Here is an 18,802-nt window from a genome sequence, read left to right as displayed (position 1 = left end):
AATTTACGGTTAAATGGCGAATTCCCAATCACTCGACACTGCTGTGCGACCACGAATAATTTGTAGCTAAATGTTAAAAATAGTTTCTAAAATATTGTTAAACAATGTAGTTATATATATGCACAGTCGTCCTTAACTATGAAATTATAAACCAGACGGAAGACAGCTAGTTATAATCACTCACCGCCCAAACGGCCAAATCTTAGGCGTATTGTTTAAATGAACATTACATAACGCCATTTGAAACGAATATTTTAATTGTAATATCAACACATCATGTACTCCAGGAAAGTGAGTATTTTTAATAACGTCTTCTTTGGTTCATTAATCCATCAATAAACATCAATTCTTACTTCAGATAAGATTCAGACAGGATGCTGCATAGTTGAAAGGCGTTGTTTGTTTGTTTTTTAATTTTGCGCAAAGCTACACGAGGGATATCTGAACGCTAGCTGTCCCTAATTTAGCAGTGCAAGACTAGAGGGAAGGTACCTAGCCATAACCACCCACCGCCAACTCTTGGGCTACTCTTTTACCAATGAATAGTGGGATTGACTGTGACATTATAATGCCACCACGGCTGAAAGGGCAAGCATGTTTGGTATGACGGGGATTCAAACCAGCAACCGTCAGATTACGAGTCAAGTGCCTTAACTTCCTGGCCATGCCGGGCCAAAAGGCATTGTTAATGAACTGCATCTCTCTAAAATGTTTGGGAAAACGTTCCAATCTGTTAATACAAATAGATCATTTGTTTAAGATATGCAATAGTAGCTCCAAACACATCCAAAGCTTTCTAGACAGATGTAGTTCATTAACAATACCTTTCAAGTGACAAACATCACATATAACACAAATAACGTTCCTGTAAAGCTGTTGAGGTGTTAGAAGTTGCACAACATGCACTTATTTATTGTGTCGCTTTTGGTAGCATGGCACAGCATATTTCACTAAAAAATACTTGTAAGTACACTAATAACTGTTACAACACATTCATCCTAGTAAATGTTTTCAAACCATTATCTAACATTTAACTGTCATCTCTTGAAATAAAATAAACTTTTAAGATATCAAAAACAGTTCCACTAGACTTTTAGCTCCATATTTCAGTAAAAAAAGACCTTAATAGTAAAATCTGTCAATGGTAAAGATGTTTTGAATATAAGTAGTGGTTTGAGGTGGCAGAACATTAAACAAGAAAACCCAGTAACTGTTACTTGGAATACATATTTGAAAACTATCTCCTACATCGAAATAAGAAATCCATATAATGGTAGAATATTTCAGTTGACAGTTATGAACAGTTAAACAGACACATGGTTTTGGAATGGCAACACCAGCTGCTTCACACGTAGAAACTGATTATCTCTTTTACAATCTCAAATAAATTTATCCAATCTTTTATTTTCATTGTCTCTTTGAAATTAATGACCTCTTTCTTGACCTTCTGGTCTGGTGAAAAACCTACTACTACTACTACTACTACCATACAATCACCACTCTTAATGTCACTGCCAAACCTATTTTTGAATACCACAAAAGCATCTTTTGGCTGAGTACATGAATTTGCCTTAACAAGGGATGCCATAAAGTCCGTTGTGATCACATTCATAGCAGCTGCACAGGTTGCAAATTGAACATCTCTGAATCTTGCATCTGCAAGTGTTTGACACAATACCTCAACAAGGGATGCCATAAAGTCCATTGTGATCACATTCATAGCAGCTGCACAGGATGCAAACTGAGCATCTCTGAACCTTGCACCTGCAAGTGATTGAGAGAATACCTTAATAAGGGATGCCATAAAGTCCATTGTGATCACATTCATAGCAGCTGCACAGGTTGCAAACTGAGCATCTCTGAACCTTGCACCTGCAAGTGATTGAGAGAATACCTCAACAAGGGATGACATAAAGTCCATTGTGATCACATTCATAGCAATTGCACAGGTTGCAAACTGAGCATATCTGAACCTTGCATCTGCAAGTGTTTGAGACAATACCTCAACAAGGGATGCCATAAAGTTCATTGTGATCACATTCATAGCAGCTGCACAGGATGCAAACTGAGCATCTCTGAACCTTGCACCTGCAAGTGATTGAGAGAATACCTTAATAAGGGATGCCATAAAGTCCATTGTGATCACATTCATAGCAGCTGCACAGGTTGCAAACTGAGCATATCTGAACCTTGCATCTGCAAGTGTTTGAGACAATACCTCAACAAGGGATGCCATAAAGTTCATTGTGATCACATTCATAGCAGCTGCACAGGTTGCAAACTGAGCATCTCTGAACCTTGCATCTGCAAATGTTTGAGAGAATAATGGTAATTGATAATGATGATGAGTATGTCAAAGTGAAGCAAAGTTCCGTTAAAGGTTGGCAGGTTTGGAACTGTCTGCTGAATATCTACTGACTTTATGTATTAAACACAGGCACAATGACAAGCAAACAAAGAGAAAGGTTCACATAGAAAACCCACTGAAACCCTTAGAAAGACCTCTGACAGTATATGAAATTACTCTAAACAATAAAAAGGCTCTGCATCAAATTATTACAGACAATTCAAAATAAAATTATCTTACAAGTTTGTTTCTTTCACAAAAAAAAAAGCTATTTGAGGGAAGGGCAGTATTCTACAGTAAAATGGTGTTATAATTCTGTAACTTAGTTTTGTGTTTAACAAGCTGACAAACCTGTCCTTTGTCCAGGTTATGAACTTCAAAAAAAGCATGAGGGTGTGGCTGCTCTGATAAATAACAGAAAAATCCTAACTTTCAAACACTTTATTTATAACATAACATATTATTATAGAATTCATTAATACCTCCCAAAATGTTTTGCATAAACTTTAATAAGGCAATACGTATGTATTTGAAACATGTTTTACACTGTACAATGTTCAGGATGACTTTATAGGAAAAGGTAGCAGCCAAAGTAATAGCATTATGGGTGATTTTTGTTACCCATTTTCAACTTCCAGCTCTTAATGTCCTTATTAATTAATTGAAAATCATTAGATGCACAAGTGTCTTAAGGACCAAAGTTGAAAGGTCATGGGTCAAAGTAAGAAGTAGGTATAACTCAAGAAATAATTCTTCATAACAGCCTTATGGTGGCTGTTGGAATAGAAATTTCACACGAGTTTATTTAATATTGCAATAGCAGCAACCACTCTTTCCCGCATTCCCAAAGGTAGCATTAGTGCACTCTCTAAGAAATACAAGACATTTGTGTGCTCTTCCTCTCACTGTGTGTGTACTGTTTTATAGAAAATTTAATAAAGTTATTTTGTTCTTTGTGTGAGGACATAGTACCATTTGTGAATGTAGTTAATGCTAACTTATATCAAAGATAATAAATGCTCAATAACAGAAATATTATGAGGTGAAGGTAAACCTCTATTAACATGCCCCTTGTTCAAGCTATCATATCACAAAGTTTGATTAAGATTGGCCAAGTGACCTAGTAGTAGTTAGATAATAAACAAACAGATATACACACAGATTTTTGAGCCTTATATATATATATATGTAGATAGAGAGATAGACATAAATAAAATGAATATCTTAGTTTTATACTTGTGTTCAAGTATAGCTGATATGTATCCTTGTAGTTATTTAAGGTCACAAGTATTTGCTTAAGTTATGATTTTTCATGAAAGCAAAGATAATTCTAGCTTGATTGAGAATGTTGTAGAATTCCAAGAATAGCTAGCATATAACTGTGTGTATTAAAAGTATTCTTAAAATGTTGATAGAAATATTAAGCATAATCTATAAGTCAAGAATGCATGAACATGAGTCACTAAGTCAAAAATACTAAAAGATCAATTTTATCTCCATTAAATTACATATATGAATAAGAATTAAAAGAGATGTTGTTGGAATCATGGTTACTTCAAGATGTTACGTGAAATTTCAGAGAATATTTCTCTTGGTACACGAAGCCTGCATGAAGCAAGTCATTACAATTTAAGTATTTTTATATCTGAAATAACTTATCAAGTTCTAGTTTTCTAATAAATCTCTAAGCCATCAATAAACCTTAACATAACCCAGTACTTAAGTCATCACAGATTTAAACACAGTTAGAATTTACCATAATAGTGCATTTAACATTAAGTTTTTTGAATAAACATATTTTGTACAGTACGTATCTTACTACACTGATATTTATTTGCGCTCAGAGTAAACTATTTATAAGTCAAACCTAAATTAAGTTTTACAGTTTACCTTCAAGAAGAAACTACATGAATGCAAATATTTTGGAAGAACTGAACTTATTTGGAACATACAAATCATAAATGCTGTGAATATCTAATAAAACAAGTTCTCCCTAACAAATACCAGAAACCAATCTTATTATTATTTATTCACAAAGAGTTAATCAACCTTGTTTGCCAGTTCCAACAAGTCACTACTGTTCCCAGGCACTGAACCACTTGATTCCACAATCAGTTTCTGAAGAGTGTTTGGCTCAGGACTCAAGTCACGTGCTCCAGAATCAAATTCCCAACTGTCATGTTTTCCAGAGGCTGCTCCTTATGAAAAAAAAAATTAAATAACCAATCATTAGTGAGTTATTTTTTACCACCCTGACAGACTGAATATGTTAAACTAAATTATGTTTGATGAGAAATGCTAAGTATACATAAACAACAGCATAATAAAAAATTAAATGAATCAGTGAATGAAACGATAAAACCAATTACCCTGACTGGTATCACTACTCGTAGGCCAGTTGCCTGTACTACTGCTACCTGGGGCTGGAGAGACTTGTTGGGAACTTGGCCGACGACGTAGATTCACATCACCAACATGAGCAACATGTTCATGTTCTTGCTCCTGTAAGGTCAAGGCATTTATTTCATTCATTAACTGCATTCGTCTACGAAGAAATTCACTGTAAGAGATTCTACCATGTTCATCAGCTCCTAGCTGTTCCATAATCTCTTCAACACAATGTTCCAGGTTTAACTGTTGGCATACAGCTAGAAGATCTTGGCTAGTGAAAAATTAAAAAGTAAAAAATGTCAGTAAAAATAAATGCAAAATGTTAAAACATTAAAACATAACAGTCTCACTAGAAATTATTAAAAAAGATTTTAAAAAATGCATGAAGTAAACACTGAAAATATAATATACCAAATTATTTACTTTCCTTCATGTAGTAACTTGTGGCATCATCATAAAATAACACACAGTTCACAAAAGGCTTCCTCCATCAATCAGCAACCTCCACATGTATCAATATGCACATTCAAGGTTGGAGTTATCTTAATCTACTATCTTTGACAAATAATTTATTGCATATTTACCACATTACAACAATGAATTTTATTCAGTTTCTGCCATTTAAAATAACATATTAGAGCTAGAGAGTTTAAACAGCCATAATCCTACATGTCTAATTAAAATTGTTATGATTTCACCCACTCCCTTACCTTTTCCTTTGATTTTTTTTCTGTGTAAGCTATACTTACATGCATTTATAGTAACATGAAATGTGTTTGAGTTATCAATTTTTAAGTGTATTTAAATGTATAAGTTATATTTGTACAAAATCTGAATGTGCAATTATTTCAATTAACCTTTTTCACTTATCCACAACAACACTAATCCTTCTAAGGTAAAAAAGAATTATTGAAGCTTTAAACTTCACTGCTAATAATTGTAATTACTATATTTTTTTAAAATAAATAATTGGACTATAATTCAGATTCACTATGTAATAGTGACAAGTCATTACCCCAGCATGTGTTTAGCTGAGGCTTCTTAATATGATGCATACTGAAACTACTGTAAAGAAAAAAACAACACTAAATATTAGATAAGTTAGCTTAAAGATTAATGCATAGGTTTTAATGCAATGTATTCCAGCTAGGCCTTAAGCTAGCAGCATAATCCTTCCACACATAATTTGAATGTTGAGTAGTGTCATGAGCAGTACACTGGAAACTCACTAAAACTGCCCTCCAGTTCTGAAGTGTAAAATTCATTTTAATTTTAATGCTTTGCAAAGGTACTTGTATATCCCCCCACCCTCAGAAAGGTCTTTGTGCACCTTAGGTTGAAAACTGCTAGATTACTGTGATATGCTGAAAATGTAACTGCTGGAAAAAAAATAACAATCATACTTTGGCAACATACAAGTATTATTTTTCATCACTATCCAACACTCAAAAGTCTCATTGCCACTAATCTTTGTTAACTGTTTTCTAAGTGGCAAATAAAAGGAATATTCACATTAATGGTATTTGTCTGTCACATGACATTTAACAAAAAAAAATAAAACTCCAGCAGGTATAAATGCTAGTTCCTGTTGAAGGCTATTAGGCCTTTGGCCTTTTCTGAAAATGCCTGACAGCTCTACAACAATGTACTCATACTTCACATTCCAATATGTTCATCAACTATGGAAAAAAGATTTTATTGAAATTTTGTTTGAAATTGAGCTATCATCACAAAGTAAATTTTTTTGAAGTATTTCTTTGTGGATGCAGTTATCAATGAAAATGCACTGCTTTTCTGTTGCAACACTCATGAGACTTTCACTACAGAAAAACAATTTTTTTTAATTTGTTTTTTGTTGTTTTTATATTTGAAAAGTACTCCTTTTTGTTTGTTATTCTTATTGGTTAAGTCTAAAACATATAATTTTTGTGGAAATTCCAAAAGTTTTATTTATTGCTCAGCTACAAAAATATTACTCACTTATGACTGGTGTGGTAAATCCATGAGAATCAAGTTTTAGATGTATTCACCACAAGCTCTATTATAATTAAGATAACTGACTTTTGTCCAACAGAGAGATTTGTTGTGGTGAGTTCAGTACCATTTGATAACTCTACCATAGGTGAAAACAATAAAATGAATGCTTTCTATTTATATCTTCCAAAAAAAATAATATTTATAACTCAGAACTAAATTTTTGCTCAATATCAGTTAAACTGAACAATCCACACTCTCAGAACAATATTATTTTGAAATTATGTCTTTTAACAAAGTATAAAATGCAATATTTATAGTTATATGTTTAGTCTAAGTGTATCTTTTGTGATGTAAACAGAAATGTTTTTTCTTCTACTGAACAGGCTCATCTTTTATTGCCTTCATCTTCAATTTATTTTTAAAAAAACATATACCAGAGAATATGAAAAAAAATGTTTCACAGTAAGTTTTCAGAGGCTAACTTTATGAGAGAGAGACAGAAAGACAGTATAAAGCTGTTGTTTTTTTTTTAAATCGACTGTCCATGTAAACGTTCATCACATATTATGTTTTCATTGGAGATTGTTTTTAAAGTTCACGCAATGCTACACGAGGGCTATTTGCACTGGTCATCCCGAATTTAGAAGTGTAAGACTAGAGGGGAGACAGCTAGTCATCACCACCCACCAACAAATCTTGGGCTACACTTTTGCCAAATAATAATGGGATTGACCGTAACATTATAATGCCCCGACGGCTGAAATGTCGACCATGTTTAGCGTGACGAGTTTTCGATCCCACGACGCTCAGAATACGGGTTGAGTGCCCTAACCACCTGGCCATACGGGCAATGCACTAAATGTAACACAAGCGTTTGAGATTTGTCCTTTACTATCAAATTATATCATTCCGCAATTAACTTCCATCCTTGGGAAGCCAAGACGCTGGACTAACTTGACGCAACAGTTTAATGCACAGCTAATAACGTTATTGTTACATTTAATCAGTTACGTTATTCAAAAAAAAAATTAAGGTTTACTTTAAAGTTCTAAACTGTTACGTGAACAATTGAATAAAGACGTTTGAGAACCACAAGCATTCACAAATAATTAAATTTATAATCATGTGATGTTATTTCATGACAAGTTTATAAAATTATTTTGATTACTTTTGTCTACAAAACATGCATACAATAATTTTTTTATTACTGAATTGCATCTAATTAAATATATTAACTGGGTTGTATGGTCTGTTGACTTCAAACTTTTAATATGCCATCAACAGATGCCTCAAGGAGGCGACCGTCACCACCTAATTACAATATACAAAATGTTATATGTGCATGCCAAAACACAATACCCGCTTCTTTCTCCACTTCGACAGTAGACGGCATTCAATCGATATTTTAGTGTTAATTGCGTTGTCCACACATGGCTTCCCTTGCGTAATACTAGTGAGGGGCAACTTTTAAATGACGTGCTCTCGCTATCGATTCCCGTAACTTTTCATCAGTGTTTAATAGTCTCGTGCAGAAAATCTACTGTAACAATACATGGAATAAAATCAAAGAGCTAACCATACATAATTAGCGGAGACCTTATATATTGCACAGAAAGTAATGGCGGTTTTTTTTGTTATTTTCTCCACTTAATATTATTCAGTACAGCATAAATCGATCGATGTTCAACTTCCGTATGATAAACTATTAACAATAAATAAACTTGCATGCAAATCAAAAACCTACTACACTATCTTTGCATACATCAAATTTCTGTATCCTGTTTTTTGAAACCACTAAATTGCAACAAAGTTTCAGAATGATATTACCTCACTAATAATAAACTACTACAAAAAGATCACCGTCACATCACACATGTTCGCCCTTTCAGTCATGGGGGCATTATAAGGTTCGGTCAATCTCACTATTCGTTGGCAAAAAAGTAGCCCAACAGCAGGTGATGGGTGACAAGACCGGATAAAGGGTTTTTTCAATCTCAGAAATGAACCTGGCTTAAAATGCGCAAACTGCTCTACATTCCATTGCTTCTACTGCGAACCGTGGTGTCTGTTTGAACGTTTGTCTGTCTACCATTTGAAAAGGTGCACACGCAGGCAGTTCTCAACATTCTCTTTTGAAATGACTGTAGAACAAACACGAATAATGTTGATGTCCAATTATATGTTGCAAGCATGATATTCTACACTAAATTGCTAGATATTAATCACACTATTATTCACATTTCAAAATATAACGTAATTTAAAGAATGAAAATATATGTTATTGTTGAAAAGCTCTTAGAATGACTGAAATACTCAACTATTACTTTTCACCATGGGAGATATAAGTTGCTTAGAGCTATGGTTATCAGTGAAACCAAAATTGTAACACAATTATCCTTTTTAAAGTCCATGAAAAAATTAAAATAAATAGATTAAGTTAAACTTTCCTGTCACTGGGGTCAGGTACTTTTACTAGATTAACTTGAACTTTTCCTTGACCAGAATTTATATTCAACTTACAGACACAGGTTTACTGAAGGTTAGCTACCTCTTCTTACTCTCGAATTTCGGGTCTCGTTTGAAAAACCATTAAACTTTCCTGTCACTGGAGATGGGTTACTTTTACTTGTTTTCAATCCCAAAAGTGGATCATAAATAATCAGAAGCATCTTTACTGCATGTGAAAATGCAGAGCAACATCCTCATAGTACAATGTGAGTATTCCATGAAGCAGTTGTTATCTAAACACATAATAGTCAAATGTTTGTCAGCCATTCACACTCTATGTGTCATAAACAATTATTCGTTGAAAACATTACAAACACATATTCTTTCCGAAAGGGGAATTGCAGGAAAATTATTTTTTGCAGTTCCTAAAATTTCATATTCATTCCTCATTTAATAACAAAAGTTTCTTTTTGCAAGGGAATTTAAGAAAAAGAAAATGAAACCCACTCTATCAACTGATTGAAAAATATTTTGACGACATGAACATGGAAAAAATTGAATAGAGAAAGGAACTTATTTGAGTCTACATTTCTTGTTTTTCAGTTTATATATCTGCATGTATATTTTTTCTCATGTCAGTAATATTTACAGACATGATTTTATTGTACCATGTTGAATATATTTATCTGAACTGTACATCTTCCTTTTGACACTTCTTACAGAAATGACAACTGTCGAGAAGTTCTTGCTTCAATAACAGTCTTTTCATGTACTCAGTAAAATAAAGAATGGTGGTAACCAGCATAAAAACATCAAGTGGCTCTTTAACAAATCTGAGTGTTCTAATGTGATGGTTGCACCTATGACTGCAGTTAGATATGTAGTGACCAAGGTTCAGGCCTCAGTTAAAATTTGAAATTAAATGTAATGTGCTATTTACTTTCAAACCATATGGAAAAGGTATACAATATGCAACATTGATTCTGCATTCTTGTCAATGCACAGGTCTCAGGAGAATTTTTAATCTAGCCACAGATACACTTGTTGCATTGAAAACCAAACATTTCTGTCAACAATTTATTGTATTCAGTCTTTTCTGCCTAAAAATAAATGTAAGGCAAATTCCCTTAATAGAATAAGTGGAAGAACAAAATATGGTTATTGCATATACACTCCAATCCAAAAAACTGGATTAGCTGCATATCTTATATTTATTCATCACCACTTTCAGGAAAGTTAACATTGAATAGGCATCTGCTAAAATTGCTTGATCTGCAATCAAAGAGTGAGTATTTAGTCTTAATTAGGCATATATGTAATGATTTAAGCACTTTATCTACTGTAGTGAATCAAACCCTAATTTTAGCATTATAAGATTCTAAAATTATCACTGCTACAAGAAGTAAGAGTTGCAACTGAACTGACTTGCACCTAATGATTCAGTATGTTCCAAATTAGAATTTTGGAATACGATAAATTAGTTAATAAATACGAAACATATACCACAGAAGAGCAAGGTATGTGGTATTTGCATACAAAAGTTTTTAAACTTCTGTTCTTATACAGTGCCTGGGGAAATTTTTAGTAGCTGAGCATTATAATTCTTGTTTTTTTATATGTGTTCTTTATTTATTGTTATAAAAGTAGCTAAAATATGAACACATAAACTTATTAGATTATATTAGGTAGGATAATGAAAAATAATAAAAATTCTTCATGAGGTTTACTCACAAGCAGCTTCTGCATTATGTAATTAGATGGGGTAATGGGCTGTGCATTTGCCTAGTGATTTGCAACTTGCATGGAGAGAATATCAGTTAGACACGATTCAACGGGTGATAAAAAAAACACTTAAAATAAAATGATGTACAGTGTTACAAGTTACAGTATTGAAGCTCTGTAACTCAGTATATTTTTAGTCAGTTTTCTGATTAAGTTTACTGTAGTTGGGTTTTTGTTCCTTATTAGATTTTATTAATGAATAGTTACCTCCCACAATTGACTGCAATCAGTAAATGTGTTGTTTAGTTCAGGATATGTTCAAGCACCCAAATCATGTCCTCTCATAATTTCAGATGTATTCATATGTTGTTGTACAGTAGATTCTTACCTGTGTTAGCATATAACTGAAGATGTAAAGTACATTAAATATTATTAAAATGCTCATATGCAGTTACACACCATTCATAACTAAATAGGTCTTTTGACACTTTGTTCAGTCTGTTTTATCTTTGTGTGGTTTTGGATTATATTTGAGATATTTTCACTTCATCGTTTTATAGATGATGATGAGTTTTGTCCACTTACATATGATAATGATGATGATATGTTCTCATCAGTTATTTTGATTATTAATATTTTTACCTTTCAAAGAACTTTTTGAGCCACCTTCTGCATAGAAGTAAATATAAGATCATTTAAATTGAAGTAATCATCAACTACAGGACATGCTTGTGTTCCTCCAATTTAGAAACAATGCAGAAAACCTCACTTTCAAAGAATCCTAATTAGGTTATAACAGTGTAAAATCATATTGTTTATTTACAACCTTGTAAATGTACATGAAATACATGACTGACTGTTTTTACAATCAAAATAATAAAAAAGTTCAATCCCTGAAATGATTTAAAAGTTCATTAATAGTCAAATGCTTAAGACACTGACAGGTATAAAAAAATAACTGTTAGTGATATGAAGTATGGTGTTGTGAGCCTACTTGTAACAAAATACTCAGATCATGTCCTTGGAAATTTTCATTAATATGCACCACACAATACAAATATGTCAATAACATAAATGTAAACAATAACAACTAGTTAGCATTCATGGTTTTCTTGCACAGCTTTTATGAGTAAATGAGTTAGCACACATTTCATATCCTCTAGTGTGAAGGATGAAATTCACCATGCAACGTTACAGTATATAATCTGGCAGCAGTTACAGCATTTTGGTGACACTTTCTATACAGTAGGATCACGTTGAACACTTTCCTCATCTCAATACCACACCATTATTTAAATGATCTGGAATCAGCTGAAGCCAATACCTGCATACTAACTTGTATGGAGATTTTTACATTTACAATGTTTAACCTTTTGAGCCTTTCAAAGGTACAATGATAATAATGGTCAAAGAATGCTCCTACAATTGCAGTGATGCCAGAGCCAAAAAGGGCTTGATAATTAATCATAAGAAATGCTGACAAGAGGATTAAATGTAAGGAACCCAGTTACTTTTTATGGGGGAGGACAAATCATTTTTGACTACTCCACTGGATGACTGGCTTTGATTTTCTGTACCACAACCCCATGTATGTGGATCAAAAGGATATATTGATATCCATTGTTTGTTAAGAGCAAATTTGGTAATTTTTGGTTTAACATGTTTCACTTTTTACTACCTACACCTTTGTGACTGAAATTCTGATGGATGATGCATATTGATAAATTACCAAATGACAAAACGTTAAAGATGATTTATAATTGCTTTAGTGATATTGTCACATCATCTTGTTTCTTATCGCTAACTGTTATTTTCTTATACCTCTATTTCTGTGCTTCAAGGGCTTTCTCAACTTCCTCCTAAATAAGATCATTAAAAATTTAATAATCAATAACTACAGAACATGATCGTATTCATCCTATATAAAGAATGATACAGAAAACCATACCTTTCAAAGGATCCTAGGCAGGTTATACCAGTGTACAATCGTATTATTATTTTCTACATGTATTAAAAACAACATTTTCAGCAAAGCATGCTTTCTCATTAAAACTAAGAAACTTTGTTTATAGCACATTCTCAGACATGTTTATAACACTGGTTACAGAAACAGTATTGATCAAAAATCTGTGGTCATGGATGTGCAATAAATTAATAAAACCACAGACCTCTTAGTTTTTCTTTCTTTTTTTTTTATAAACATTCAATTGTTCTTCTCAAAATTTGCACAATGCTACTTGATGATAACTGAACTAGCTGACCCTAATTTTGAAGTGACATACTATAAGGAATGTAAATAATCACCCCTTGCCACTTCAGGAGCTATTAGAATTGAATACTAAGTCTTTAACACCTAGTTTTATAATGACCCATGGCACCATAGTTGAGATCACAATTTGTTGTTTTTCTTTGCAGTAATGGGACAAGCACAAGTGCCAAATGCACTGTCCTGATAGTTCAATCTAATATATACATGTATATATATAAATACAACTGGCACTGAAAGATTAATAAAAAGACTGGAATTTGTAGTCTTACTCTATATGTAAATTCAACCACTACTTGTACCTGCATACCAGTATCACATACTTGAGAGTTACAAAGTTCATATTCATAGCTTTCTCAATTCCAAAGCAAATAACTTATAGTAAGTATACAATAATACGGCATACTCATTTTGAGAAGGTATTTTTACTGGATTTTGGGTGTTCTTGTTCATGAAGCTAAGGTTTCCATGAAAAAACAACTGCAGTGTACTTTTTCAGGCTTAGTTTCATGTAAAATATAATTCTATGATCCTATTTGTTTTATTATTATTCAAATAATCACTGAGACACCTATATTTTTTTCAGATGAACAAATACTTCTTTCAGTAATACTGTTGAATTTATTGAAAAGCATAAGCAGAAACAAGCTAAAAGTTAAGAAACAAAATAATTAAATACATGTAGAAATTAAACAACTTGAAGATTAGAGATTTCACTGCAGATAACATCCAACAGAGAACAACAGTGAAAAAATGTCTAATTTAATTACAGCATCATATGTAATGACTGTATATACTACATGAAAAAAATCTACATTTAGCTTAATTCTAATCTTGTAGTAAATAATAGCATAAATTTAATACAGAATATAGATCAAACACTTTTTCACATGTGTTCTCCATAAATACTTAAATAACTTACAGTAATTCATTGTATGTGTGTGTGTGTATACAGCTTCAAAATAAACATGTTAAACACACACCTTTACTACAGTTTGACAAAATTTGACAAGATTTATCCAAATATCTTGAGAACTGATACTGTACTCATATAAATGAATGTACAGCTTGTGTAACAAATTTACAACTTAAAAATAATTCTGTCTTTATTTACTAGATATCCTGTAACATTACCTGAATGCCAAATTAAAATCATCAATGCTCAGTGAATAAGAGACTCAGAATGAAAAAAACAAAAAAAGTATGCACATGCATGTGCACCTGATATCAAAGCATTACACAGTAGCACTTAGCATACAAGTTCATGTATTTTGTAGCTAATTTCATATGAGTTATACAAAACTTTGTCTTATCACTGTGTTTATTGTTTTCTAATATATACATATATAGAAACTGTTCAAATAAGCATACAAGAATTCTATTAAAACGAAATTAATTCAGAACAGTAAATAAAAAAGAGAGCAGGTTTCTTTACTATGGCAAGATAAACAAGTTCAGACACTCTTCTTTTACTGTTAAGAATATACAGCAATCTTTCTAATGGTGCTCCATTTGAAAAATGAAATGGCAGAGTTGGAATGAAATGCAAACTAAAAAATTAAAGTAACAAGTAGAATCTTTCAAAGTGCAAATGACAATCTGGACTTGTTTTTGGTAAAGTTATTTCTATGTTAGTAAAACATTTTTGGAATGATTTGCCTAATAATGTTGATGTACGTAGATAATAAATACAGTTTGATTCTAAAATATATACTCTTCAAAACAAGAAATGCAAAAGGGATATTTTTTTATTTTAAAAAGAAATATATGTAATAACGTTACAAGCTCAGAGTATGTGATGTTACACGTGTTAGGGCATTGATTGTCAGACCAAAATGACAATAAAAGTTGTGCACTTCGAAAACGGAGGAAAACAATGGATTTTTCGCCAAAACGCATTCGTGTCCAATAAATTTGTTTGAGAGATCTACATGTTCTGCAAGTGCAACATGTGCAAAATCCCTATAAAAGTGACGAATTCTCAGTTTCCATAGCTCAGTGTTAAGCCACCGACACGCAATACAGTTACGCCAAGACTGACTGAAGCACAATGCCATTGGTTGCTTGAAAGCAAGCGAATCTCGATCAGATGTTGCCAGAGCTGTGAATGTCCACCCAAGCACCATCACAACGCTATGGAATCGTCACCAACAACATGGATCAACTTATGACCGTCCACGATCTGGCAGACCTCGTGTAACCACGCCTGCACGAGATCGCTACATCCAGTTAAGTCACCTTTGGGATAGGACCACCACTGCGATGTCTACTGCCTCAACCATACCAGGGCTGTGTAGGATTTCCAATCAGACCATACGCAACCGTCTACGAGATTCTTAGGCCCCATGTGCAACCCATCATAGTCAACGTCAATGACGTTTTCAACATGACAACGCCCGTCCTCACTGTAACTGTGTGTCGAAATGTTGAATTATATATTCAAACATCTAATACCGCCCTCTACATTTCAACACACAGTTACACAACCCCTTTCAAACATGTGGTCAGCTTCCGGTCAGTTACCTCTTTCTTTGTGAACCTGACGATGACCAAAGAAGGTCGAAACGTTGTTCGCTCTTCTATGTAAAAGTGTTTTCTCAGCCCAAACGAGCCGTTTTTGCATATAAATATTTTAATATTATTTCTACTATAGTTAAATACAGTTACAATTCACACATAAAAAACAAAAACAAGGAGGTATGTGGCTTATCAATTAAAGTAATGATTAAACAGATCATAAATGAAAACTAATATGGTTGTGTGGAAAGAAACATTCCAAATATGTGTGACACACAGGGAACTTTCTAACACACCCTTGTCACCACCCCCAAAAAAAGTTTGCATGACTCACTACTGATCACAAAAATGTTAATCTGATAATAAGGAACCATAAGAAAAATGTGTTTTTGCACATTCACACAGTATAACTGAGTGAATGATTCATTGTGAGAATATAAAAGCAGCCACCAACTTGCAATGGCTCATAACTTACAACTATAAAAATGGACATTTCAATCAAAAGAGATGAACCAGTATCAGAGTCAACACATTCATTCCTACGTTAGCTTCACAACATATTTACACAAAGAATATTCATCCACAGAAACATTCGAGAAGTAAGTTCCATCAATGGAACAAGAACTACAAGTCTGATTCAGTCACAATTTATTTATGTGAAGTTAAAAGCAAAAGCAAAATTATCTGACTTGAGCACCAAGTAAAAAGTCTTATGAAGTTTGGCAAATGGGTGGAATAAAAGAATGGAAAATTCTCTGCAGAAATGAGAAAAGTTAAGCAGCCTATAGATGCTTGACAGTATGAAACTTTTAAATTGTATCCTTTTACACAAAAAACCACAGTAGTAAAGGCTAAAATTACGAATTACAAAAGAGGCAGTATCAAGGTTTCCTACATGTGCAACATTAAAAATCTGCCTTTTTATATTTCGGATGTAATACAGATATCATTATTACTATTTCATACATTAGCCATGTTCTGTTAATTCAAAATGTGATTCCTTCTTAAATTTTCCAAAGAACAGTACTTCACACATTCCTTTGTTTGTTTAGGCAAAATTAAGTAATCTCAGATTTCTTACATGTCCAACAAATTACAGAGACAAAACTATTTCCTTACACTTAACAATGACATAATCTGTCCATAAAAACATTACTTTTAAATTTTTATCTTATACTACTGATATCTAATCCTCCAATTTTAGTATTACAAGTTTCATTTTCTAAGTTTTTGGCTTATGGTCATATGAAAATTGAAAAATTTTATTTGCAAATAAACTTTTCAATATTTATTCCTTTTACCTTAACATGTGAAGTAAGTAGTATACATTTTCTGCCTGGAAAAAAATAGGCACATTCTGTACATACATCTACTCTATTCTCAAAAACTTATTTTGATCATAAGTCATGGACATTTAGATATGATGTGTTACAGTGCACAAGTATAGACTTATTGATGCAGCAGAGAACTCCACTGACTAATACAAATTTTCTGAGCCAGAGGCTTTGTTAACTACGCAACGAACCTCAAATTCATTAGAATATCTACAAAGAATACAATTTTTAAATGTACAAATGTCTTCACAATGTTTTTCAGTTATGAACAAGCAAAAAAACCAGCTAAGAAACTCATGTTATTATTCATGATGAGGAGTACAATAGATGATAATTAACAATACATCTTTTTTTTAAGTCACATTTCCATACAATGAAAATAATTAATTTGAAAAAGTTGTTTTGTTTAACTTATTTTTACCTCTAATTTCTTTTGCTGACTCAAATTATCTTGAAGATCTCTGTTCCATAAGCCAAGAAATAAAATATAAACAGGTTAGCTTCAAACTTTTCAAACATTACCTGTCAATAAAACCATCTCCATTTCCATCACATGTCTGAAACAAACGTCGTATTCGTTCTTCTTCTGGAGTGGAACCAGAATCACTTCCACTTGATTCACTTCGAATGTCACTAGCCATTATCTTTTTCTTTTGTTTTCACTTTGTTCTTATTTATTCAAATCATTTTAGAATATAATCTATAATTAGCTTATCATTACCTTATTAAATACACTGGCTGCTCAACTGAAAAATCATATCCATCATAACTGCTAATGGATTTCACATCTAATTTCATGGGCAAAACATTTTCATATATTATGCTAGAACTTTCAACAGACATTTTATCAGTCAGTCATATGTAACATAAATATCTGGTCAATGTCAAAGTAAATGCAGTTTTTCATTCCTCATTATGCAGTCAGTTGCTCAGAAATTATCTGAAAAACAAAGATAACTTTTATATTTACATGGACTATGACATGAATTTCAGACTTTAAAATATTCACTGATTATACGATCACACCCAATTACTCATAATCCAAGACTTATCACGAGTATATATTTATCCATAAGCTTTCTTAGTACAATTATGTAAATACGTTATATAAATATTTCTAACCAACAGTAGCAGTAAACTACTTCATCCGTTTACTATTACAATATCACTATCGAACATCCAATACACAGAAAAATCTATCTAAAACAAACTCCAACTAACACGAAACTAAACCATTCAGGAAACAGTGTTAGTTTAGAGTGGATAACACACTAGACTCTTCGCGATACTTCATTCATACAATTCTGCCTCACGTCAACATCAAGATAAATTTTGTAACTGGATACACTACCCACGATGAAACGAAGTAAGATTTTAGTATCAAGAAATCTGAACTCAAACAATTAAATAGGAAATTCTACTTAACGTTACAGGCCACGGGATTAGAACAATACAGTCCTCATTAATACAGATATATAAAGACTTTTCTTCGTAGAACGAAACTTCTTAATCCACTACTTTGACAATTATGGGTGAAAATACACACATACACACTATAGAAAGTTGACAGTCGATATTATCGTTAAGCGTCCTCTAGAAAAGAATTCTTTAAGATTAAATTACGCTCCTCTCGAAGCAATGACAGAAACATATAACTATACTCAGTGGCATGTAAATATTTACAAATAACAAACATAATAGCTACACCTTGCCCAAAACTTATTTGAAGCAGTAGGCATAAAAAATGGTGAAGCAACAGTCAAATAATAAAGTATTTTAATATTATTAAGCAAGACAAAT

General features: G+C 32.6%; 1 protein-coding gene across 3 annotated transcripts in view; it reads right to left on the bottom strand.

Annotated features, from left to right (window-relative positions):
• The window catches only part of LOC143225660 (colorectal mutant cancer protein-like), a 94,705-nt gene extending 76,114 nt beyond the window's left edge, over positions 1-18,591 (bottom strand). For all 3 annotated transcript variants that reach the window (XM_076455464.1, XM_076455465.1, XM_076455466.1), the window contains exons 1-3: positions 17,525-18,591; positions 4,717-5,009; positions 4,397-4,545 (exon numbers count right to left, since the gene is read on the bottom strand). In XM_076455464.1, the coding sequence (XP_076311579.1) occupies positions 4,397-4,545; positions 4,717-5,009; positions 17,525-17,643 (561 nt within the window). In that variant the 5' untranslated portion in view covers positions 17,644-18,591. The remainder of the gene's footprint in view (positions 1-4,396; positions 4,546-4,716; positions 5,010-17,524) is intronic.
• Positions 18,592-18,802: the final 211 nt, after the last annotated feature.

Source organism: Tachypleus tridentatus, chromosome 9, assembly GCF_004210375.1.
Source record: "Tachypleus tridentatus isolate NWPU-2018 chromosome 9, ASM421037v1, whole genome shotgun sequence".
Classification (NCBI taxonomy): domain Eukaryota; kingdom Metazoa; phylum Arthropoda; class Merostomata; order Xiphosura; family Limulidae; genus Tachypleus; species Tachypleus tridentatus.
This window is presented reverse-complemented; position numbering and strand designations above follow the sequence as displayed.